Source organism: Tiliqua scincoides, chromosome 1, assembly GCF_035046505.1.
Source record: "Tiliqua scincoides isolate rTilSci1 chromosome 1, rTilSci1.hap2, whole genome shotgun sequence".
Classification (NCBI taxonomy): domain Eukaryota; kingdom Metazoa; phylum Chordata; class Lepidosauria; order Squamata; family Scincidae; genus Tiliqua; species Tiliqua scincoides.
The window spans coordinates 282075542-282101519 of NC_089821.1; the positions used below are offsets into that span (position 1 = coordinate 282075542).

At 52.1% G+C, this 25978-nt stretch overlaps 1 protein-coding gene across 1 annotated transcript; it reads right to left on the bottom strand.

Moving 5' to 3' along the window:
• Positions 1–1314: 1314 nt before the first annotated feature.
• On the bottom strand, positions 1315–22546 carry LOC136647952 (cGMP-dependent protein kinase 2-like). Its single transcript, XM_066623855.1, has 20 exons — positions 22471–22546; positions 21660–21807; positions 21333–21499; positions 19458–19571; positions 17972–18077; positions 17471–17534; positions 17215–17292; positions 16482–16570; positions 16161–16226; positions 13297–13335; positions 11133–11278; positions 10580–10599; positions 10336–10478; positions 5920–6009; positions 5396–5537; positions 4768–4931; positions 3582–3698; positions 3201–3263; positions 1521–1596; positions 1315–1401 (listed from the first exon to the last, which is right to left on the bottom strand). The coding sequence occupies exons 1-20, from the start codon at positions 22544–22546 to the stop codon at positions 1315–1317; spliced, it is 1995 nt and encodes a 664-aa protein (XP_066479952.1).
• Between the last annotated feature and the right edge of the window lie 3432 nt (positions 22547–25978).

Below are 25978 nucleotides of genomic sequence, written 5' to 3' on the forward strand. Positions count from 1 at the left end.
AAGTAGCAGAACCAAGAGAAGGAAAAATGGTGTTGCAGAATCAGCAGTGAGGCCAGCCACTCTTGAAAGGAGATCCAGAGGCTGAGCAGCTGCGTGGCCTTGCTCAAGGAGCCCAGGAGGGGTGTTGGTGATGGGGACGCAGGACCATCTGGGTGATATGTGAAGGGTGGCTGATTTGGACCAAGGGAGTGCTTCGGAAAAGTTACCAAAAAGTGGCCCTGCAGCAGCCTCTGTATAATCCCAACATATCTGGACAAAGTGCTTGATGAGTGACAAAGTGCTTGCTTTGGGAATACTGAAGTGCTCTTGTTCTCGTCTTAGAACAGCGGAAAGACATTTCCCTTGGGGTCTCCAGCAGGTTCATGCTGGCAAAGTAGCTTGTCAAAAGGCTGGAGTGTGTGGGGCAGCCAAGATGCACCTGAGAAAAATGGTGCCAGCCTAAGCACGAGCGCATAGGCACACATAGCTCTGAAAACACAACCAGTGCAGGCCTCATGGTGTCGGCACACATTGGCGTGACATTTGGCACAGGCCAGTTCTCTACAAAGCGAGAAACCATTCATTTGGGGCCTAGTGAGAAGCTCAACACCTGTGCTGCAGGTAGAGTCAGGCAATTAGGGGCAGGCAGCACTGCCTCCTCTCCGACAGAATCACTCCTCCCCGGCTTAAGGGCACAGATCTGTTTGACAAATGCATGCCTTGTGTGCTGTGGTCCTTTTGCCTTTTTTTTTTTTTTTAAAAGGACACATGTACAGGCCTTCCCCTCTTGCAACAAGGCTCCGCCCTCCATTAACCCCTGCATGATCACAGCATGTTGCTCCACTGCAAAAGAGACAGTAATGCTCTGAAAAGGCAGCCAACAGGAGCCTGGAGGCATGTCCAAGATCTTGTGAGGCAGCGGGGGGGGGGGGGAGGGAAATCAGGCACCTAGAACACAAACCAGCACCACCACTGCACTGCCGAGCACAGAGAATGCAGATCCTGACAACTTTATTCCCAACATTGAGCAGCACAAGATGGGGCAGCAAGATCTGCCCCTTTCACAGCGACACCACCACTGTCCCCATTTCTCCAAGAAAGCAGGAGGGACACATGGGCAAGGGGGCGGGCAGGCAGGGAATAAGGCCACAGCCCCCCTCACCAGGAACATCAAGTGGGGGGGGAGTGGAAGAGGCCACTGGAGCTCTACTGGCCTTGAAGTGTGGATTCCAAATGCCCATCCAGTCTGTGGGGCAGAGGAGCAGCCTCCTGCAGACCTTTCCAGTGCTCCTGGGTGCCCAGGGGGTAGCTGTGGCCCCCAGCAGTTCCAGGAGCTCAGAAATCTTCATCCCAGCCAGAGAACTCCTCCTCAGGCAGCTGCCCAGAAATGGAGAATCTCTTGAAGTTGGCATAGGGGAAACCCTGGAAGAGGAGGAGGAAGAGAAGAAAGAACTGGGGAGCTGGGATAGCGGTTCCCCAAGCTACCAGAGCCATGTTGGGTGATAGAAACATGTGTGCAAGGGAGAAATCCAGATCCCTACCTGTTTCAGCAACACCACAGTGGGGGCCTCAATCTGACGCAGTGCCAGCTTCTTCCAGGAGAGAGTGCTGAACCATCTGTAGGATGTAGGCAATGCATGGTGAGCAGGGTGGGGCGGCAGCCTGGCCAGGAGGCAAAATCAGTCTGGATGATCCTTACCTTTTCCAGCCCGGCTTTCAGCCAGGGACTAATTTGGGACGGAAAGGGCCTGGGTTCTCCCAGATAATGATCTACACTGAGAGCTGGACTGGGGACTGTGTTCCCATGGGTTCTGCTGGACCGCTCTGCAGCACTCAATGCCATCAGACCTGCAGTCCTTTTGGAATGCCAGGGTGGGGCTTGAGGACACCATTTTGCATGACTTCAATCCTTCCTGGAGGGCAGATGGCAGAAGGTGGTGCTGGAGGCTCCTTCTCATTGTCAGGTTCACTGGCTTACAGGCACCCATTTTGTCCCCTCCGTTGTTTGACACCTACATGAAACTATGAGAGAGGTCCTGGGGGGTTGGGGTTGGGATAGGGTGTCACCATTATGCAGATGACACCCAACTCTACTGGGGAGGCAGTGGAAATCCTGAATTGCTGCTCTGGGTCGGGGTAGGAAACCCACACCTGTGTTTTTACTTGGGGGTGAGATCGAGGCAGGAGGACAGAAAGCATTTGTGGAAAGCATTGTCATCAAAGAGAAGGGTACCCATGGCCAGCTCACCCATTAAGTGGACAATGCGGCTCACACGAAGTGGCAGGTTGTGGGGAGCAGCAAACTGTGGGTGCCCTTCACCTTGAGTCTGCATCTGCCTCCTTCCAGCCTGCCATAGACACTCTTGATCCCTTCGCTCCTTCCTTGCATGATTCCTTTTGACAAAATAAAGCTGGGACATGCTGGCAGCTGAAGACAATCTTAGTTCACTTTGCCTAGGGGGAGGAGCTTGGCTCACTCTCCTGCCCCCTCCCCCAAATGCTCTCTGACTTTTATAGTGGGTCATTTACGTTTCAGTTGTTTAATTCTTTGCTTCTTATTGCTGTTGTTATGATGGCTTGTCATTAACACATGGTGCTCACTGCTTTGGGTGCCTGTCTCAGGAGGAGAAAGGACAGGATGTGAATACTGCTAAAATTGATCAAAACATTCTCAGATCCTTTCTTAAAGGGAGGCTGGATTTGTCTCCCCCAAGAACAGGACCTTCCCTGTAGCAACCTGTTGGAACCCCCTTCCATAGGGAATTCGGGGTTCCAACAGGTTCTCAATAAGGGATCTCCCTTATGGCTAAGAGCTGGGGTGGAGCTGGCCTTTGAGGAGGGACTGATGCATTCCTTGCCTCCTTTTCTTCTGCTGGGCGTGCAGTGAGGCAGTCAGCTCTGGTGTGATGTTCACTTGGTGTATTCATCATCATCAACATTTGTCTCCTACCCTGGAGGTAGGTAGGAGGTTTACAGAGATGTGGTCTGCCCCACTTTATCCTCACACAGCTCTGTGAGCTAGCTAAAGCTGCAAGGGAGAGCGTGGCAACTTCTTAGACCAGTGGCAACCTCAACAATGGTCACCCCACTCAAAAATCAACATTCTGAGCTCAACAGCAGACCCTGGACCTGCACCTGAGGCATGAATGCAAAGCCTTCGCTAGTCCTCTACCTTTCTCTGGCAAAAAATGAGCCCAGCGGTCTCCCTGCAGAGCACATACCTGTGCTTCCGAATGCCCCGGATCCCACTGCTGGTGTTGCCCAGTCTCTGCCCTGGCCGGCGCCTGCATGGGGAGGAAGGTAGGGGGAGAAGATGGTCAATGTTATTTCCCATGCATGTGCCCACTGGATTGCCTGCCATTTCACTGGCATTCTGGAAGAGCATGAACTGTCAGGCACTGGTGCAGCTGCCTGTGTTGCCAACAACTCCTGCTCTGTTCAAAACAATGCAACAAATGCAGATTAAGCAGCAAGCTGAGGACAGAGTAGGCATGCACCACTACCCTCCAACAACACATGCATGTGTGCACACACACAGTGGTGGGATACAGGGTCCCCTCTCCACTATAGAGGGTAGCGGCCAGTGATGGAGAGAAACACACCTGCAAAGCTTGGCTACAAGAGAGCAGGCAGCCTCGCTCATGAACACGGGGAAAGAGAATATTCCATCCATGATCTTGCTGTAGATCTTTTGAGGTTCTGTACTGTGGAATGGGGGACTGGAGAAGAAGAAAAGGGAGAAACGCAGGAAAAATTAATGCCACACTGGGGTCAGGAATAGGTATGGGGGACACACATTGCTGCTTGTGAGCCAAGAAGGCACCCTCCCCCTTTCCAGTGGTGTAATGGTAAGTTCTGAAGTACAGGGGCCCATCACCCCACCCCCACCCTGCAGCCATGGCCCACTAAGACTGTACAGCAAAAAATAAAATAAGATAGTCAATGTTAAATTTCTTCCACTGTGCTTTCCATTGTGCTTTCTTCCACTGCCACTTATTTCTATTTTGAAACTTACTGAGATGCATTTTTTAATCAATATGTTTCATCCCAAACTCTTGAAGTGGAATGCAAAGGTTTGAAACAAATTAATACAAATTGAAAGGTGGTATAAAATTATTCCAGATAAATAGAACATATATTACAGCATAACATGGGCAGTCCTGATCTGAGGGCAGGTCAGACTGGCCCTTGTGCCCTCTGGCATTCTCAGTTTGCCTCCTGCTGATTTGTCTCAGCTCAGGTCCTCAAAGGCAGTCCCTGAGCACACCTGCTGAAGATGTCACTGTTCCTGCTGTAGGGAGGTCCCTGTGCACTGCTCCCACCTCACCTGTCCACCTTTGACTAAACCGCAGGACAGCCCCACTCCATTTGCCCCTTCTCCATGCAATATGATAGAATCTCTATGCACTGATAACAAAAAATTCCCATTGCCCCACTCCTGGCAGCAGCCATTGATTCGCCCCATTCCCACCTCTGCTGAAAGCTTGCTCATGTCCCAAGGCTGGTGACACTCAGATCTTCTGCAGGTGGAGAGAGAAACACCCAATGGCAGAGAGGCAGGTGGATCAACTTCTCTCCAGCCCAACTGCTCTAGGGGAATGACCCACAGTAACCTAGGACAGGAGGCCCCAGCACCTTTCTTGGCATTCATAGGGCACAGCTGATCCTCCACTCTCTGGTGCCTGCAGCTCTCTTCCTCCACTACCTGCTGCTAGGAAGGGAGAAGTAGTTGTGGGGGGGGGGGAGCATCCTTCTGCTGCTGTGCTGGGAGGGGAGAGGGGGACTCACCGTCCTACAAGCATCTCAAAGATGAGCACCCCAAGTGTCCAGAAGTCCACTGCATAGTCATGGCCTTCATGGCGCAGGATCTCAGGGGCCAGGTACTCAGGGGTCCCGCAGAAGGAGTAGGTCTTCTCCCCACGTTTCAGTGCTTTGGCAAAGCCAAAGTCCACCTGCAAAGCAAGAGGAGAGTGGGAGAGAGGAAAGGACAGCACATCCCCTCCCAGTCTGTGGCCTCTGCATCCACTAATGCTAGAGCAGACACAAAGCCTTGCCAGAGAGAGGAAAGTACAGCCAGAGTACCCCTTGAAGTTGCCCTGCTAAATGCGCCCATCACAACTACCACCCCACCTCCACCTCTCCCCCCACCCCATACAGCAGAGCTATCATGGAGGCACTGATTTTCCTGCTGGGTGTGATTGGAACCTGGTGGCAAATCCAGAGCCTATTTCAAATGTGGGACCCTTGAATAACAAAGAGTGCCTCTGGGCATGTTCAGAGTCTGTTCTCCCTTCCCACAGATGACAGGCCATCCACCCACAGTTGCAATCAGGGGTCAGGAGTCCCAACTCGAACCATGTGCTTTCAAGGCAGCTTGGGGCCCCAAGACCTCTCTCCTTCCAAATTTAAGAGCTACCAGCTTGACATAGCCCTTGGCATCCAACATCAGGTTCTCAGGCTTCAGATCCCGGTACACGATGCCCTGAGTGTGCAGGTAGTCCAGGGCCTCAACCACACAGGCAGAGCAGAAGATGGCCATTGGCTCCGTGAAGCAGCGCCTGGGGGCAGAACAGGGTTATGGGCAACCCCCCTGGTTCTCAGGCTTCTTCAGTCACTCATGACGGACAAGGCTGCTGCCTTCATGGTATCCTCCATTCCACACATCCCCCAAACACTGCCTCAGATATTGGAAGTGCTGATGGCCACCTGCACACAGCCACCTTATTGTACACACACTTCTGAGCCCATCATTTGAGTGAATGTGTCAGGGGCAGGACTTCTATGGGCTGCTGTTCACTACTCAATGCTTTTGCAAAGTTCCACTACTAGTCCAGAGCCCCACATGCTACCCCTTTCTTCTTTCCTTCCAGCCAAGTGCACAACACTGCTGGCATTTTCTGCCCCACACCCTGCAAGCCCACCACAGCTGGTTCTCCGTACACCTCACGCAGTTTGGCCCACAGCTCGCCTCCTTGGCAAAACTCCAGCAGAAGATAGACGTGCCGACTGTCCCGGAAGGTCCCAAAGAGCCTGGAGGAGGGAGGGAGGGAAGGAGGGAGGGAGGGGTGAGCTTGGTTGCCAACAGGGTGCACCACTGCTCTTCAGACCCTCTTGACCCAGCCCAGACTCAAGCTGTGCCACCTCAGTACACACAAGCCAGTGTGTTCTAAAATCTTAAAACACATAGACTAACAAGCTTTGCTGAAGGAGAATCAGCATGGCTTCTTTAAGGGTAAGTCTTGTCTCATGAACCCTTTAGAATTTTTTGAAAAAATCAACAGGAATGTGGATGTGGAAGACAAAAGGAAGGGAGCAGCTGTATACACTGCCCTGAGCTTTTGGGAGGAAGGGCAGTATAAAAATGTGAAAATAAAATAAATAAATACATACCCAACTCACAGCCCAATCCTAGCCAACTTTCCAGCACTGATGCAACCGCAATGCAGCCCCGGGGTAAGGGAACAAATGTTCCCATACCTTAAGGTGGCCTCTGTGACTGCATCCCCAACACAGGAAGTAGTCAGACCCCATAGGCACAGCAGCACTGACACCGGAAAATTGGATAGGATTGGGCCCATAATTACCTACCCTGAAAAAATAGTTGCCCTCCCACCTCTAGAATCCTGACTATGGGCCTGGCAGGTCCTCTCATGAACTAGGAACTGGTTGAGGACCAGGAAACAGACAGTGGGTATTAATGGGAATTTCACAATAAAGAGATGAAAAGCGAAGTGCCCCAAGGATCTGTACTGGGACCTGTGCTTTTCAACATGTTCATAAATGACCTGGAGAGAGGGTTAAGTAGTGAGGTGGCCAGGTTTGCGGATGACAATAAACTTTTTAGCATGGTGCAGAACAGAAGGGATTGTAAAGGGCTCCAGAAGGCTCTCTCCAAACTGGGAGAATGGCAGCAAAATGGCAGGTGCTTTTCAATGTAAGTAAATGTAAAGTAATCCACATTGGGGCAAAAATCCAAACTTTGCATATTGGCTTATGAGTTCTAAGCTGTCTGTGACAGATCAGAAGAGAGATCTTGGGGTGCTGGTGGACAGGTCAATGAAAGTGTCGACCCAAAGCGCAGAGGTGCTGAAGAAGGAGAATTCTATGCTTAGGATCATTAGAAAAAATATAGAGAACAAAACTGCTAATTTTATAATGACGTCGTACAAATTATAGTAAGGCCACACCTGGAGTATTGCGTCCAGTTCTGGTTGTCACATCTCAAAAAGGATATAGTGGAAATGGAAAAGGTGCAGAAGAGAGCAACCAAAATGATTACTGGGCTAGGTCACCTCCATTGTGAGGAAAGGCTACAGCGTTTGGGGCTCTTCAATCTAGAAAAAAGGTGTTTGAGGGAGGACATGATTGAGACATACAAAATCATGCAGGGCATGAATAGCATGGATAGAGAGATGTTCTTTTCCCTCTCACATAACACCAGAACCAAGGAACACCTACTAAAGTTGAGTGTTGGGAGAGTTAGGACAGACAAAAGAAAATATTTCTTTACCCAGCATGTAATTAGTCTGTGGAACTCCTTGCCACAGAATGTGGTGATGGCATCTGGTCTAGATGCCTTTCAAAGAGGATTGGACAAATTTCTGGAGGAAACGTCCATCACAGGTTACAAGGCATGATGGGTAGGTGCAACCTCCTTATTTTAGATGTAGGTTACCTCAGAATGCCAGGTGTAATGGAATGGCACCAGGATGCAGGTCTCTTGTTGTCTTGTGTGTACCCTGAGGCATCTGGTGTGCCACTGTGAAAAACAGGAAGCTCTACTGGATTAGCCTTTGGCCTGACCCATTAGGGCTCTTCTTATGTTCTTATGTTCAGAGCCCATGAGAGGGCACTCAGAGCTTCCTCTCTTCTCTCTCCTCCTAGTCCTCCAAGCATTGCAGACCTCTCTCTGTCAGGTCTACCAGCCACATAGAGTCAGCCACACTATGAGGTCTCATGCACACATGCAAAGGGAATAGCTCTTGGAGTCTCTGTTCCAAGTCTAGGACCTGAGAAGCCAACAAAGACGTACATGCTTGTGAAGTGTAAGTAAAGTTGTTTGTGCTTTTTTCAGCCCAATCCTATCTACCAGCAGAAGTGTGAGGGTGCTGGTGGAAGTGACATTCCACTGATAAGCCTAACAAACTAACAGGGAAGCCACCCTCTGTGTGGTGGAGGTATGTGGTAAAAGTTCAAAGATGCCCTTCCCTGTCTCAGAATTAACCTGCCTGGTGTGGTTGACTCAGCAAAGAACATGTTGCTTTTGCTGCCATGACTGCTGGCCCTATGTTATGGCCTCCGCAGTAGGGGAACCCTAGGAAGGTGGGCCTCTTTCCATGCATCTTGGAGAGGGGATCTGCAAGGCGAACCCCAGCTTCCTGGCCTTGATGGTGGCAGTATTTGCCACTTTTTCAATCTGGAATACAAGCAAGTTGTGAGCAGTGGCGTAGCTAGGTCATTTGACACCCAAGGCCCATAAATTTTTGTCACTCTCATACGACACATTTATTTATTTACTTATTTATTTAGGCTGCAATCCTAACCAACTTTCTAGCACTGACATAAGGGCAAAGCAACTTAGAGGTAAGGGAACAAACATTGCCCTACTTTGAGGAGGCCTCTATGACTATCCCCCAATTGCAAGATTCAGCACATACCCCACTGGTACAGTTATACCAGTACTGGAAAGTTGGTTAGGATTGCACCCTTATTTTTTCACATTTTTATACCACCTTTCTTCTAATAGCTCAGGGTGGTGTGCATGGTTGCTCCCTTTCTTTTGTCCTCACAACAACCCTGTGAGGCAGATGAAGCTAAGAGTCATGACATGATATGAATAATAATAATGGCCAGAAAATAAATGCAGTAAATATTTCCCCACAAGCAACTGTTACCCTGCACATGCCCGATCTCGGAAGCTAAGCAGGGTCAGGCCTGGTTAGTACTTGGATGGGAGACTGCCTGGGAATACCAGGTGCAGTAGGCTTATAGCATAGTCTTTCGAGACTGAAGGTTGGCAGCCAAGGAATGGATGAATGTCAGTGCCCTCCCCTGCACATAGTAGTCAGTGACATACTGCCCTGCATCTGGAGGTTCAATGTAGGGGGTTCATGTTAATTATCACTGATAAACTCTAGTTCACCACGAATGCTGGTCCCTTGCTGTGTCATAATAACATCTTGTTAGCTCTCAGGACACTCAGACTCATTTGGTCAGTTCTGAGTTAAGGAAAACCACTTTTTGTGACATAAGGCAATTTTGTTTTGCTTTCCTAGTTATTTGGCTATAGCATTTGATAGAACCCAGATATTTCAATGTGATTTGTTTCATTACATTCTACATTAAATTACACATCAAATGATATATAACACGATGGTATTATTCCTAAAAACCACAATTTTGGTCACTAGTGGTGTCACCCCCCCCCGTGGGTGTCACCTTACTAATGGTTCCATGCTGTGTCATAATAATATCTCATTGGCTCTTTGAACAATCAGTCTCATTGGTCCATTTTGAGTTAAGGAAATGTACTTTTTGCTACAAAAGACAGTTGCATTTTTGTTTTCTGGTTTTTTGCCCGTAACTTTTGGTAGAATTGAGATATTTCATTCCGATGTTTTTCTTGCATTCTGCTGTAAATTACACATCAAATGGCATATAACGGTATTATTCCTAAAACCACAATTTCGGTCACTAGTGGTGTCACTCCGCTGAGGGTGGCATCTAGGGCAGCCCGCCTCCCACTCCCCACTAGCTATGCCAATTGTTGTGGGGAGGAAGGAGTGTGCAGGGCCCCCATCTCTCAACAGCTGAGATGGGGCCAGGCAGGGCCAGGGGCCAGGCAGATTGCAACACTGCACACTTTCAAGCATTCAGCCAAGATCTGGCTCTCTGAGAAGGCCTTGGCAAGATTCTTGCCTCTAATTTTCTTTGCCGATCTGGTTGCCGTTTTGCACTTGTCTTGATCGCCTTCTGACGACCTATTATTGTTAGGCTTGTGTTAGCCATTGCTCTTGTAAGCAACCCTGCCTCCTATGAGGTAGGGCAGGGAGCATATACTTTTCTTCTCCATTTAAGAACAAACTACAGTCTTTTAGAATGTGGATACAGCACTCAGAACTGTCTCCCCGAGACTCTGGATAAGCCAGTTCCTGGCCTCAGTCCACACTTCTGAGAATGGCTTTCATCCTTGGGATGGCAGCAGGGTGATAAGACACACAGGCCAGCAATTTCTACCTCCCCTGTGGTCTCCAGGACACAGTCTGCTCCTCTTTTTTGGCTCCCCTGGAAAGATGGGGGAGAGAGAACACCCTCTTCTCCCCTTCCCCCGGTGGCATAGAGGAGGGAACGCCCCACCTGACAATGAAAGGAGAGCGGCTTTCCTGTAGCACCTTCTTCTCCATCAGGACATGCTCTTGCTGGTGCTTCTGTACCACGTGGTCCTTGCGGAGTCGTTTGAGGGCAAATAAGTGGTCCTGACCCCCCTCCACACATCGAACCTGGCAGGGGGGATAGAAAGAAGGCAGCACAGTGGTGGTCCCTCCAGGCAGGGGGGGGGGTGGGACACAAGGAGCCACCTGCAAGCTCAGCCATTCTACACCCTGTCAGTGGCATGGAGGACTGGGGGAAAGAGCCACATTTGGAAAGGACAAAAAAAGGCCTGGGATGGGAGTGCAAATATGGCCAATCATCCAGGATGGGAATTTGAGGCCAGGGCTGAAGGACAGCTGCTACTGACAGCAGACCAGGGAGGGGTCTGCTACCCCTCCTGAACCCCTACACAGTCTGAACCCCTACACAGCTATGCTTGGCAAACAACAAAATGGTTTGGGGCCAAGCAGAGCCAAGGGCAGGAGAATTCTTTGCTTGACAAAAGAATACCCCCCCCCCCCCGCAAAATGTTGTGGAAGTGCCTTTCTTCTTTTGCCAAGGTTACTGACAAACTCTGCAGAATCAGGCCTTCTGTGCCCACATGACACCATGGAAAACTGAGGTAGGACCAAGGCTAGCCCAAGTGGTCAGCAATCAGCATATCTGGAGGTGTTGCTTTGGCCATGATGGGGACATGTAGGAGGAGGGAAAATGGAAGGCGAGGGTCCTAAGCGCTGGCAGTCAGAGATCCCAGTTGCCACATATGCCACACCTCCCCTCACCCTCCCCAGTTCTTACCAGTTCAACGGTGCCAAAGCCACCAGTACCCAGAACCACTGGTTTCCCTTGCTGCTCCCCATCCTCATAGAAAACAGGCAGAAGATCCTGAAGTTGCAGTGGGGTTGGAGACCCCTCAAGGAATGAGCCACTGCAGGGCCAGAAAAGAAGAGGGAAAGTGTGAACTTTCCTTCGCTGAAGGAGGCATCACAAAACCTTTTTGCAAAGCATGTTTTTGCAATACTCTTTCAGGTGCAGATCAATCATCAACCCCCAGATCCACTCCTACAACGGAAAATCTGGAAAGCTGGTGCAGCATCTAGTGGCTCAGGAGCTGAGCTGCAAATCAAGACTTCCCAGTTCGACTCTTACCTCACAGGGTGACCTTAGGCAAGCCTCAGTCTTACCAGCTGTGACATGGGGATCAGGCTGTTCTTATGGCCTTGCCAATCATGCTCGCCGGATGGGCTTGTTCAGGTAGGACTCATCCGTGTGGCCAAATTGGCTAACGATGCAAGAGATGGCAGGGAGGACAATTCATGCCTCTCCCCAGCCTGTGTGGTTCAACTTGTTCACATGAGCAAGCTAGGCCTTTGCACAACAAGCACTTTATCGGCTTGCAGTCCACTGGAACCTGGTTTGTGAGGGCTGATTTGTGGAGGGCAGGAGGATGGGTGACTCTCCCTCCAACATAGCATTGACTTCCCTGGGCTTTGGGGACCAAGTTATCCTGCAGTGCTTATTCAGCCTTGCTCACTATCAGGTGTTGAGTCCAGGCTGCAGAGAATAAAGCCCAACCTGGGTTGGAACCATGATGGTGCATGGCACACAAACAGGCAGCTCCTGACTAAGAAGGCACATTGCCGGCCAAGTGGAAAGAGATGGAGAGCTACTGGGGGGAAAGCATTCCTAAGGCCTCAGGTCTCCCCAGGAAACTGTTCAATTGAGCTTCCCATCCTGGTTCCTGCTGCTGCTGCCACCTAAGAATCACCCTGCAGAGCCTTCAGAGCCCATCCTCTCCAGCAGGGGCCTAAAAGGAGGGAAGCAGAGTCTGACTGGAGGACTATCCTGAACACCTGGCTGCTGCTGCTGCTGCTGCTGGCACTACCACTGCCTTCTCCTCCTGCCCACCAATGAGCTGCTGCCAGCACCACAGCAGAGAACCCCAACCACAGTCCCCCAACACTACCCACCCGACCCTCCCCAATGCAGCTGTGGCTTGACTATGCACACTGACCGCCTGGATTCAGGGAGTGGGGTAACCTCCTGAGCCGCGACTTCCCTGCAGGAAAGAAAGACAGAGTGAGTGGAGCAGCCCTTCCCACTGGGCAGGATCACACAGTCCAGAGCCCAGCCCTTCATCTTAACCCACCCCATTCTGGCTCATTCCCACAGCCTCTGTGTGTGTGGGGGGGGGGGGCTATGTGTATGTGGAGGAGTTACTAGGCTCTAGGACTCTCTACAAGCCATGCTGCCTCCCAGAGGGGAAATACAGTGGATGGGGGGAATATACCTAAGATAGAATCTGGGAATGCAAAATGACTCCAGTTGAGAGCAGACAACATTCAGTGTCTCTCAGAATTCACAATTCCCTTTGCAGGAATTCCCTTTGCAGATTCAGAATTCCCTCTGCAGGAAGGGAGATTGCCCCCCTCCCCCTTCAGTTCCACAGGACTGTCCACCAGCTCCTGCCTGGAAGACTGGGGAAAGGGGCAAGATGGACAGGCTCCTTCCCCAGTTCTGCTTAAAGCCAAGACAGCAGAGAAGAAGACACCTAAGTGTTTGCTTCTGTATGGAGTGAGCCTCCCATGGCCCACCCTGCCTCTTCACCAGAGGCTTGATGGTGAGGGAGGGGAACAGGGGGGGTAAAGGGGGACTCTGGGTGGACAGGGGCATCCTCATGGCTAGGATATTGTTGGATACTCGCAGCAGGGTCAGAAGAAGAGAAATGCAAGCAGTCCCCTTGAAGTGTCACTGGGATGGGGCTAGGAAGGCAGAGGAGGGCATCTCAATGAATCCCAAGACCAGAGTTGTGGCTCCTCTGCTCCTAGGACTGGAGCATGAGGGCTGGTCTTGGGTGGGGAGTGTCCTCTCTATGAGGAGCAGGATTGGCATTCCCCTGGCAGCTCTAATAAGGTCCCTCTTTACCCCCCCCCCCCAAATACTTACGTTTCACGAGCACACATTGGGCTCAACTCCTGGAAATCTCTATAGGGGGAATGAAGAGATAGGAGCTGTTAGCAGAAACTTAGACTGAAGAACCACCTGGCCTCTGACCCATCACCCTCCCCTCCACTGGAATGGGGCTAAAGACCTCCTTATCAAATACAGTGCTGTGCCTGAGGTTATAGGATAAGCTAGCATTTCTGACCCCAGGGAAACCTGGGCTCAACACCTGGAAAAGACTCAAACCAACTTGTTTTTGGCTCTAAAGAAGAGCAGCTTTGGGGGGGGGGTATTGAGTGGCTTCCCCTCCTCCCCAGGGTTCTGCAAAGGTAAACAGACACCAGGAACCCTGCAGGAGAAAAAGAGTGGGGGAGGAACTTCTCTGCCCACTCCTCACCCTGCCTGTTATCCCCATTGGTGGGTGAGCCTGCCAGCAGGAACCTGTCCTTTTAAAATTCACATTGAAATGAGAGGCCCTTTATCAGTAAAATATGGTGATGAAGATAACCTGACATGACATTTTGTGCTTCTTCTTTTTTTTTTTTTTGTCTAAGCCTCTTTGGCTGCAGAGAACTAGTTTTTGAGGGAGGTGAAGACAATTTGAAAACAGAATCAGGACTGACTGGGCTGTGAAGGATTCAGCCTACTCTCGCCTCTGTGCAAACAAGTTTTGCAGGTTTTCATTTTGCTTCCAAAACCTGTTTGACAGAGAGCACCATGGACCACTAGGAATATTTCCACAGCCACTTTCAGCCCACTCAGAAACCGCTGTCTGTATCTATGCTGTTTGCCATTTGAAGTATGTCTTCATTTTCAACATGCTTAAGGTTGAAGTTGATTCACTGCCCTTGTTCACATGCTCGAAGGACCCTTGTCCAGTCTGACTGCATAAAGACTGGCCATTTGGGCGGTGGAGATGGATTCTTAAGGAGGCATTCACCACAACGTCTCTACTGCATGGAAGGAGGTTGCTCTAAGACGGGTGGCAAACATAAGGCCCAAGGGCCAGATGTGCCCCGCAGAAGCTTTTTATCTGGTCCTCAGCTGCTGAGCAGTGCTATGTTAAAAGGGCAGCCCGCTTGATAATTGGGCTCTACTATATCTCAAAATATGATCAAGATTTGCAGATTTTCTCTTCTGTCATTTGCAGTTAATGTGTTCTAAGTGAGAAAAGGTGCTTATTTCTGGTTATGATCTATTTAAGACATGTCTTCCTACCTAATGACATCACATCCGCCCCTCTGCAGCTATCATAAATGCCATTTGGCCAGCTGTATGAAATGAGTTTGACACCACTGCGCTAAAACCTCTTTGGAGAAAGCTCTCTTTGAATCCTGTATGGATCCTTGACAACCCTCAGTCAATGTTGAATTTGCTATTCTTGGGCAAGATGACTGAGCAGGTATTGGTGACCCAACTCCAAGTTCTACTAACTATTGTGATTCTTTCTCATTTTGGTTCAGGGATTGAAACAGTCCTCGTCACCCTGGGAGATGACCTACACCAGAAGTTAGGCAGGGGAAGTGCACATTGGTCAGTTCTGCTGGACCTCTTGTGGCCTCTGATATCCTCAACTATGGGCACAATCCTAACCAACTTTCTAGCACTGGCATAGCTGTGCCAGTGGGGCAAGTGCTGCATCCTGCAGTTGAGGGCCAGTCATGGAGGCCTTCTCAAGGTAAGGCAATGTTTGTTCCTGTATCTCGGTGTTGCATTGCTCTTATGTCAACACTGGAAAGTTGGTTAGAATTGTGGCTTATGGTAGCCATCTGGGCTGGGATGGGATGGGGGTGTACCATTCTACAATGGCTCTGATCTTACTGTAGGTCAGGTTCCAGAAAATGGTGCTTGGGGGCTAGACCCCTGGCCACTGGCCTATGGGGTCCCAAAGGGTCTCATGTTGTGCCCCATTCTTAATATCTCTACGCAGCTAGTAGGAGAGGTCATCCAAGGGTTTGGGGTACGCTGTCATCAATATGCTGATAATATCCAATTCTGCTCTTGCTAACTGGGCAAGGAGACAACTTCTAAGTAATGGGTCTTTTATTTTTGTCAGAGGGAGAGGAACTGTCCTGCTTCAACCCAGCAGAGCATCCCTCAAGGACTGTGACTGGTGTTTTCCTTGTATCTTTTCTAGGTTGTAAGCTCCTTTGAGATAGGAAATCAGCTTTTCGTTCTGTTTGCTACGTAAACTGCTTTGAGAACTTGCTTTTGCTGTAAAGCAGTGTTGTTGCTAATGTTTTGAATATTATGAATATTTATAACATCCATCCAGCAACAGGGAGGCTGCAGAAGTCCTGAGCTGATGCCTGGCAGTTAGAGAGGATGAGTCTAATAACCTGAAACCGTCCAGGTCAGACAGAGGCCAGAGATCAACAGGCTGGCTGAAGCTGGGTTGCAGATCGTTCTGAATGTGGTTGCACTCCCCTTGCAGTATCAGGTTTACAGTCTTGGAGAATTTCTGGATCCAGACTTGCTCCTGTGCAGCTTTGTATGTTCCTAGATACCGTCCAATGGTATGTGCTCTGCCACATGGATGGGGCTTCCACATGTCCTTTGTTTTGTGGGGCATGAGTGCCTTTGCCTCTCTTCTGCTAGCACATTTCTGATGGTGTTGGCAGAATGTGTGCTCCCCAGCCCCATGGCTCAGAGGGTGCTCTCTATACCCTGGAAATTGAGGCAGGGCCAGTGATAGCCTCAAAGGGGCTGTTCACAGGTCTTGGCCCAGCAGTTCTGGCATCCAAAGTTGTGCTCTCTCTGCAGAGGCGACAATTGGGTCCAAAGAGCAAGCAAACATTCCACACTCTGCCTCTCCCTTACCCCTCTTTTCCCCATGCCTGAAGGGGATATCCCTTCACTTGACTTACTCTTTGGCCACGGCAATGCAGGTGACCTCATTCTGGGCCCGGCAGCTGGCAGTCCGGCGGATGTTGCTGCACACACAGAGAAGACAAGCAAGGAAGACCAGCGACAAATAACTCATGTTCCCCTCCCTGCCCAGCTTGGCTGCAGACCCAAACTCTGAGGGTCTTCCCACGTGCCCCTGGAAGACTCTAGCACAGCCTTCAGTGTGGTTTTCTTTCCAGCTTTCTCTCAAGTTGCTCTGCTGAGGAAGGGACACAGGCACCTGGAACAGGGCTCTCATGCGCCAAGCCTTCGAGTGCAGCCGACCAGTACTCTGCACTTACCGGATGAGGGAGAGCTCCCCAAAGTGGTCCCCAGCCTTCAGCACTCGGATGTGCTCCTCCTGCCCCTCTACATTCCTGGTCACCTCGACCTGTAGGGGTAGGAAGAGCTAGGCAGCCAGAGAGAAGGGAAGGAGTCTGGGACCCAGCCCCATGGCCTAGGGCAGTCTGATCCTCATTCAAAAGAGGAGACTTCCCCCTTCCCCACTTGACAATCTCCTTGCCATGCAGCTCACTACCACATGTAAGTGGTGGTGGTCCTGTGGGATGCCCTTTACAACTTGCACCAGAATGCACTCCAGGACAGTAGGAGGTCCTAGGACCATGGCTCCTGGAGGAAGGTTGACTGTGAGAGGGAGGGAGGGGCCATCAGTCAGTGGCAGTGCCCCTGCTATGCAGACAAAAGGGTACTGGGTTCAGTTCAGGCAGCAACCCCAGTTTAAACACACATACACATACACCCCAGGTGAGAATTCTGGGTAAGAAGAATCTCTTTTAACCACTGCCCTGCCCTCTCACACATTGGTTCTGGCAGGGCAGTGGTAAAAAGGGATTCAGGGACTCAGGCATTCCTAGCAAATGCATCTCTGACCTGGATGCCTTGATCTCCACTCCCACAAAGGGGGAAGACTGATTGGGAGCACTCAGTGATGGGAGGGAAGCTTCACACATTCTCAGATACTCCCCTATTCATTTTTAGCATTGCAGAAGCTGCAACAGAGCAGGTAAGACCCACCTGTCCCCTGAGGATGAAGAAAAAGGTTCGCCCCTCATCTCCTTCCTGGATAATAACTTCATTGTGAGTGAAGGTGCGCTGCAAAGAGACACAGACACACAGATGCTCAAATGCAAACGTCTAAGCAGGGGGGGAGGTCTCTCTCTTGCCATGGACACTCCAGGTTCTGCAGGCTGCAGAGGGCCCTCACCATGGGACCCCATTGCTCCCCTTTGCACCAGAGGGAAGGAGGAAGCATGCCAGTGTTCATGGTTACCTCCTCTGCAGAGTCCAGCAACTGAGAAAGGGCAGCATCTGACAGGCCTTTCAGAGGCTTCACCCTGGGTAAAGCAGAGAGACAGAAAGCAGTTCTGGGTCATTCTAGCCAAGAAATGCTGGGGCTCAAGCCAGGCCACATGCAGCAAGCTGGAAGCCCCACCCTCACCCATCCTCCCAATTTCAGAGGAGCGTGTCTATCAGTGGTGAGGGAACGTACTCTGAACATGCTCTGTGGAACTCTCTTCTGCTTCTTCACCTAATAATTTGCTTCATGGCTTGTACCCATCTAGGTCTCTCTCTGTTCTTTGATTCTGGCTTACTATTGATCCCACCCTATTCTCAGCTTCCTCCACCCACACCCCCCACAAACATCAAGCAATTGCCATTTTGAGACTAGTGGAAGCAAGTAAGAAGAGGTCTCACATTTTGTGACCGACGTCTCTGCAACTGGCCCTGAGAAGGGTCCCCTGCACCCCCCACCTTTGCCCCCCTCACTCACCCTCGCAGGCCAGTGAGCACCTCTGTGCGATGACGCTTGGCGTTCTCAGTGATTATCGTGCGATAAGTCTGCCGGTCAATGGCCCAGAGCTGCACAAGGGTGAGTGCTGGGGGAAGAAGGGCTCTGTTAGTCCTGGAATCCTAGCCCCAGCCTCCTCCCAGCCAGTTCAGGGCAGTGAAAAAGAGGGGCATGCATTTTTATGTCTGGCTGAATGAGGGGTTTGTTGATGCTGCCACGGGGTCTGCTAGAGAACGTGGGCAGAATTGCTTTCAACGTGCACTTCTCAAGAAGCACAACTGTCACTTGTCAATGTCATTGTTGTGCACGAGAGTGCTTCAGAAAGTACCAGCAAGCTCCCGCATCCAACGTGGGTGGCTCTTCTGCCATTAACTCTATGAAACACCCTTGTGAAGCTTGAGCAATCTACACACCGGTTGAAAATCTTGTAAGATTTGGAGATTTCAGAACTCACTCAGTGAGCTACCAAAGTTTTACTCTGGTGCCAAAGCAAGAAAGCCTTTGAAGGGATGAAAAAATGGTCCAGCGCCAGGGGCTCATTCTGAACACACCAACCACTGGCTGAGAGCATTGGGAGAAAACAGAAAAAGCAGATCCCGCCTCTCTTCAATAGGTACAGCGAGTTGGAGGATGCAGTTGTACCATTGCCATAGCAACAGGACCAGAGATGCCCCGGCCCCAACAGGCAGCCTGACTCACAAGGCCCAACTGCTGGGCAAGCGCGGGGGAAGTGGATGCTCAGTTGCCTCCCACCCCACCCCACCCCATCACTCCAAGGAGGCAGAATTGCCTTCATGCCACTGGAAGGCACTGGTCCCAACACAGCCTTTAGCACCCAGATGCACTTTGGGTAGGTCCATTGGGGGGTGTGGGGTGCAGTGGTGTGGTATGCACTATTGTCTCTTCAGGTTCTTTGCCTAATTAGTTTAGAGAAGTAGAAATATTTCCCAGCCATTAAATGTTATGAGTAGCTGCTTTCAAATTATTGCATGCAATTCCAGAGGGGCAACCACGTTCATCTTTTGTGGCAGAGCCTGCAAATGCATGAAAGGCTAACAAACATCATGAGCACAAACGCTTCTGTCATGATACATTTGTTCCTTTTCCAGGCGCCATGGGACCCTTTGTGTTGGCATCATTTTGTTCTTATTTTCTTACACAACCTTCTGGGGACACTCTGCTTTGTTCTCTGCTCCCCTCCCCTCCCCTCCCCACCCCACCCCACTTTGCTTCCATCCCACCCCCGCCCCAATGCATGCCATGCCAAGATCTTAGCTGAGGGAGCTGGACGGAGAAATAACTTCTATGACTTCTAGAGAGGGGGACAAATGGTGTGTTTGGGTTGAGTGAAGAGAGTGATGGTGGGCAACAGCAGGCTTGGATACCTCTCTCCATGAACTCACAGGTTTAGCACCAGTAGCTTCTAGTGCTAGGGGTGGGAAGAGACCACACACACACACCCCCTTACCTGTGACAGTGGCTGTGCGTGAGCAGTTGTAGAGCACTGCAAGTTCCCCAAACACATCGCCGGGGAGCAGAGTGCGGAGCTGGCGGCCCTTCTGCGTCACACGGAGCTCACCCTCTGCAACGTGAGAACAAGGCTGATTCACACAGGCTTGCGTGTCAACTCCATCTGAAACCTGTCAGTCATGGAATTGACTAATGGAAGTCACCACTATCTGGTAAGGGAATGACCACTGGCTTAGATGACAGGAGGGGTTCTGTCACATTCCTGGAGAGGTCAACCCTAGCTATTAGCCACAATGGCAAAGTGTGCCACTGTCTGTGTGGTCACTGACTGGCCCTCTCTCACCCCTTCCCAGCCATTCCAGCACGTTCAGAAACCAGACAAAAGATCTAGCTGACTTCACTCTGCTGAGGGGCTCCTTGGAAAGAGCCTGAATGACTAGTAACCTGAATGGAGATGCGCAGAGCCAGAGCCATCTGGGGCAGCACACTGAAGGGAAGGCCAAGGTCTGAAACTTGGGGATGATAAATCCACTGCTTGAGACAATGGGGGGGGGGGGAAACCTTTCGTAGGTCCCACATCCCCAGCACCCTTTTTAAAAGCCATGTCATTGCTAGCCACTATGGCTGTACCATGAGGAAATGAATACCATAGGTTTACAAACTGTTGTGGGAAGGAACAATGCAACAAAGGGTACAATCCTAACCCCCTATGTCAGAGCTTTCCAGCACTGGCATAGCGGTGCCAATGGGGCATGTGCTGCATCCTGCAGTTGGGTGTCACTCATGGAGGCTCCTCTAAGTAAGGGAATGTTGGTTCCCTGACCTCAGAGCTGCATTGCCCTTATGCCAGTGCTGGAAAGCACTGACATAGGGGGTTAGGATTGCGCCCGAAGTTGCATAAGAGCAACAACTGAGATAGAAAAGATGCTACAGCACCTCAGAGGTCAATTGGGCAGATGACTTGGTGGCCACCATGCTCCTGAGAATTACACTTGCTGGGGTGCAGCAGTGTGTCCTTCATAGGAGGCATGGGAAACTGTTCAGGTTCCAGGGCAGTGAGGGAGACCTATCAAGAGCTTAGATATGATGAGAGAGTAATAACTACTAAATGGTAGGCAGTCTGCCCAGACTCAATGGCATTTGCTCCTTTGGCATTAGGTCATACCTGCCCCTACCTGCTATATGAACTCTCCACTGAGGTCAGCAGCTAGGGACCCTATCTCTGCAGAGGTGTCATCCAGGGGGGTTGAGAGCAGAGCTTTCTCTGCTGCCCCAGTCCTGAAGTGCTCCCTGCAGCTTCCCAAGACGACTAACCTCAAGAAGAGCAGGTCCCACTTTCCTCTCTTAGTGCTAAGCTCTCCAGCCAGCAAAAACCCTGGCCCTTCCCTCCAAGATGCAGGCTTTGGACAATGTACAGCAGGCAGAGCTGGCATGCATGTGTGTTGGGAATCCAGCTGAGTCTGCTTGGCATTGAACTGGGAGCAACCACTGATGAGAGAGAAGGACACCCGACACAAGGCCACTGCTCGGACCGGATGCATAGGAGTCCCAGCTGAAAATCTGCCATTGGAGGATGGGAGCAGGGGTGCTAGGCCTGACTCTCCTTTAGCCCAGGACTAGCACCAGAAGACTGTGGGTCTCCTTATGGGGCTTGGCAGAAGGGGGTGAGAAAAGGAAGTTGCTGGCAGCTTTTATGCCCCTTGCACAGGTCAGATTGGGAGCTGGTGGTTTCAGTGGCCCTCAATGCCACCTCAAATACCCAGAACCACCAGCCATTGCCTCACCTCTGATGCTGCCAATACTTAAGCTTCATAGGTGGCCTTAGCTGGTGCACTGAGCAGCTATGGACCATATCCCCACCTTGCCCTCTCACCAGCCACAATGTACATGGTGTGCCCGTCGTCACCCTCAGCCACGATGGTGTCACCAGGCTGGTACTGCTGTGCGGTGAAGCTCTCCACCAGTGGCTGGCTCTGCCCATCACCCAGGCATCGTAGGAATTTGTTGCGTTTCACTGCATCCAGGATTAGGCTAGCATCCCTGGGGGAACGGAAGAAAGGTGCCAGGGGTTGTTATGGCCCCCCCACCCTATGAAGACACAATCACCCCACAGACACAAATAAGGAATACACCAACCAACTCCCACCACTTCACTACAGCCGTGGAGCGAGGTAACCCACTTGACCAGACAACAGGTTACCTGGGGGACTTGGGGACACACAAGGCCTGCCAGTCATCATTGGTCATCAGCGGCTCCGGGACAATGGCCTGCTCCCTACTACCCCTCCTGGCTTCCTCCACAGGGGACTGATCCAGCACATTGTCACCCAAGGGCTCAGAAGTGCCATCTACCGCAGGAGAAGAAGAGAGACTGAGACTGGTGCCTCCAGCACACCCCACTGGTTCTCTCTCAGCTTCATTTGCTCCTCCAAAGAGGCCAGTATTTCCTCCCCAGTTGTGCCCTGTATTCCCCCCCCCCCCAGACCAGAGAATCCCATCATTCTGAAACCTCAGTGTTCTCCAGGGAGCCCAGGGGTGGGGCAGTGGGGTGGGGCTATCTGGGAGTGATGGCACCTTTCTGAAATGGGAAAGGTTTCTGGCCAGTTTCCACCCTCAGCCAGACTCCCAGGCAGGAAGCAGATCTTCAGATGCAGCTTTCCTTGTTGCTGTGGTTGGAAAAACCGCCCTTGCCAAACTTCTCCCGCCCTGCCAGGCTGGATTCCAGCAGTCTGGGTGGGGATTGGTGGCGGCCCCTGTTCCAAACTGCAGGACTGCCGCTGGGCACCCCCAGGCACAGAAACCATTTATGGGTGACGATGGTGGGTGCACCAGAACAGGGAGGGGCGCTCTGTCCAAGAACACGCACGAGTCTCTGCCCCAAGCAGCTTCCAGTCTAGAGCAAGCTCCAGCAGCAGCCCCCGAGGCAGTGAGGCGCCAGGGCAGACCCGGGCCTGGGGCTGGGGTCTGCCTGGCTCTGGAGCTGGGGCAGCCAGGCGGGCGGCGCTTCTCACCTGGCGCCGGGAGCGCCACGCTCTCCAGAAACTCCTTCTCCTCCTGCAGGCGCAGCTCTCGCAGCCGAAGGTCCATCTGCGCGGACGCGCCCGGAGTCAGGCGGCAGCTGAGCGGGGGGCTCCCCTGGCCTGAGGGACGGATGGGGAGAGTCACGGCGGGGTCGGGGGTCCCCCGCCCTGGTCCGGCCCAGCGGAGTCCAGGGGGCAGCCCCCGCCCCGCCCCGCCCGCATCACCTGGATCCCGGCTCCGAAGCGTGGCTCGGTGGTGCGGACGGAGCCTGCTCTGCGCGCGATCCGGCGGCTGAGTGAGGGGCTGCGGGGAGGGAGTGAGTCAGCCCGGCTCCCGGGGGTGGGTGGGCAGGTGGGCGTGCCCAGAGGCTCGGGCAGGGCTGTTCTCCGCTCCCTGCCCCGGCCCCCCCGCGCAGGATGCCGGCGTGTTCCTAGGCAACCAGCCGCTTCGGAGCTCGGCAGAGCAGTGGAGGGGGGTGTCTGCAAATCCTCAGGGGCTGCTGGGGGAGGCCCGTGCCCTGGCAAGTCCCAGAGACCACCCGCGGAAACCAGACAGCCCCCGGGCAGCCAGACGGCGCTTTGCCCTGCAGCCCCCTGCAGGAAGGCACGTGGAGGCGCTCGGAGGGGGCAGCGAGAGCAGCCCCCTCTGAAGGCGCCTGCCCGTCTCGCACAGCTCTGCCCGGATGGAGGGGGTGCCTGGCACCTGTGCTGCCCACGTGCCACCCGCCCACAGCAGCCCGCTCGCCCCAGGCAGGCACCGCAGGGCTCAAGGGAGCGCAGCGACCTGACCCAGGAAGGCGAATGGAGGGAGGGGGCCCGGCGGTGCCTCTGGGCATGTGTAGGGCACCCTGTGGCCAGGGTGACCAGACGTCCTCTTTTTCCAGGACTTGTCCTCTTTTTAGCCTCGTGTCCTGGAAAAGAACTTCAGTGCCCTTCTTTTCCCTGTGAGCAGCCCTTGCAGGCAGTGCATAGCCTTCTTGTAATTAATAAATCATATGAACTAAATTATATGTAATCGAGTTTTAAATTTAATAATAAGGAATACAGTGTTTCAATTAACCACATGAAATCAATATAGGGGTGTTGTGAGCATTTGTCATGTCCTACATTTTTCTCAAGTGTCCTACATTTTTGGGATGCCTGGTCCTCTTTTGCAATTATGACATCTGGTCACCCTGCTTGTGGCTTCTTAGTGGCTTGCTTAAGGCCCAGCATGTCCCATCACACAGCAGGTATCACCTGGAGAGGGTGTCCAAGGGCTCTTGGTCGCTGAGCCCTGCTGGCCAATCGGTTTCTCCCCAGGGAGCTTTGGGGGCAGCAGTTGCTTCTCAGCACGCTCTGCCACTTGGCCAGCAGTGCCTCTCAGTTTGGGCAGAGTTACTTCCCTGGCACCCCTCAAAGCAATCCCACTTGTCCAACCACACGATTCCCTAGCTTACCCGTGCTGATGCAGGCCTCTGCTCTGGGCCTTGGCGAAACAGTGCGGTGGAATGGCTACTAGCAGGGACGTACAGTGGGTGGGGAGGCAGGTGATGCAGAGCCTCCCCACTGAAGTCCTTGGAAAAGTGCCGCCGCCAGGTGAGGCAGCCAAGCACCCATAACCCATGCGCAAAGCCTCACTGCCTCCTCACCGTTTGCCTCACAGGTGGCGGCACTTTTCTGAAGGACTCTGGTGGGGAGGCTCTGCCTCACCTGCTTCCCCACCCTGTACCTCACGTTCCTGGTGGTTAGAGCCACCAGGTGGTAAGGAGACTGGTGGCAAATCCACCCCAGCAACTAAGGCCCTGTGGGTGACCCCATTGGGCCACTCACTTCCCTAAGCCCTACTATGGAGCAGCTGTAGGGATTAAAAAGGTGAGGGCTGAGAATTCCACATGGGTCACCCTATGCTGCTTGGGCAATAAGAACAGGGCATGTGTGACAATGACTGACTTGCTTGCAGCTTACAAAGGAAGCAAACTGAACCTGAAACCTTCAGAAGGAGGCAGGATCAAAAACATGAAGACTTTCCAGCAGGAAAAGCACACAGCTGCCTCCTGGAATTGGGGGTTGCAAAGCATATGCTCTGCCCTTGAGGGCTGCTAAAGCTACACTCGCCCCAAGTCCCAGAGGTGTGGTTACTCAGCTGGCTGTGAAGTGCAGTCTGCACATGCTAAAGGATCCTCTGCTTTCCATTCCTCAGATTCCAGACCTGAGCGCTGGCTCGGAAGACCAGCTCCAGACTGAGTTTTTCCTCATTCTAAGCTCTGGATATGCCAGTAGATAACCAAACATATAGTGAGGCAACCCTGCATCTGAGCACCCTAAGGAAATTATACGGATGCACACAACACAGACCCACAGCTGCAGGAGCCATAGAGAGGCCCCAGCGCCTTTGTCAGGTTTGTGAGTGAGCCTGTGTGCCACCACACTCACACCCCAGGACTTCTGGTAAACCAAATGCACCCCGATTCCCTATTTCAAGGCCTGGGTCACCAGAACTTGCCTCTTCCCCCTCCCCCAACTTGCACCCAACTGCCTGCACTGTCTAGAAATGTCACCTTCCCACCCTTTCCCTCAGCAGCTACCAGCCCCCACTTTTCTGTTCTTCCCTCTGCCCGCCCTGCACCATGACCAAACCTGCCCCTTGCAGCATTCCATTGCAGCTGTGGACGACGCCTTGAGTGTCCCCTGGGTTCTGCCAGCCGCACCCTGCCTCTCGTTACACATTAATCCAGGTACTGCTCTATCCTCCTTCCTGCTGCCCACCTCCCCAAGATGCTTCTCCAGTAAGAGGCCTTGAAGTTGTCTTCCCACTGACAGGAAGTCCTGCATGCAACAGGATTTAGCCGGAAACAATCCAGGTTGCAAAAGGAGGAAGGGACTCTGCACTGCCAGGTGCAAAAATGGAGTCATAGGGGACAGCAGCTGACACTGGGAAAGGAGGAAGGGCTCCTGATATCCTGCCCCCTTCTTACTCCACATGTGTGACTCATGCAATGCAATGACAACCAGAACACTTGCCCCATGCTGCAAGTGCACCCGTGCAGAGCTGCCTTAGCCTCTTGCTCCACAGTGTCCCAGCAATGGCAGAAATTTGGTGGGAAGAAGCAGCCCCTTGCTGGGCAAGAAAGGGATGGAATGGACCTGAGACTGCCTGCCTGCCTGTCACCCAGACGCAACCCCTCAAAGGTGACACGGATGTGACAGCTGCAGAGAGCCCCAATTGCCAAGACCTGTGGTCTTCCCTGAGGGCACCCTGGAGCAGCAGAGCTCAGCTCTTGCATGACTTGCCAGGCATGACACAATTTGCGGAGCAGGAAGTGCAAGAAACAGGACAGGCCCCTTCCACAGCATCTGCTGAAGAAAGAGAGTGAGGGAAACGTGCCTTCCTACACAGTTCACACATTCATTTTCCCCAGACAGGGCTTTCCTTTGATGTGGGAGGCCTGGGTGGCTTTGGGGGCAGGTACAGAGTTGTTGCTGTCGAGATAAAAGAAGAATTAGGAAGCACTTGGAA

What these genes read in the sequence shown, in the direction of transcription:
- LOC136647952 (XM_066623855.1), bottom strand. Translation starts at nt 22,546, where the DNA reads ATGGACCTTCGGCTGCGAGAGCTGCGCCTGCAGGAGGAGAAGGAGTTT. An exon ending in TGTGTCCCCAAGTCCCCCAG is followed by an intron (nt 21,500 to 21,659) that starts GTAACCTGTTGT and finishes CCGTTCCCCCAG; the next exon opens with GGATGCTAGCCTAATCCTGG. An exon ending in CGGGGCATTCGGAAGCACAG is followed by an intron (nt 1,597 to 3,200) that starts GTATGTGCTCTG and finishes TACATCCTACAG; the next exon opens with ATGGTTCAGCACTCTCTCCT.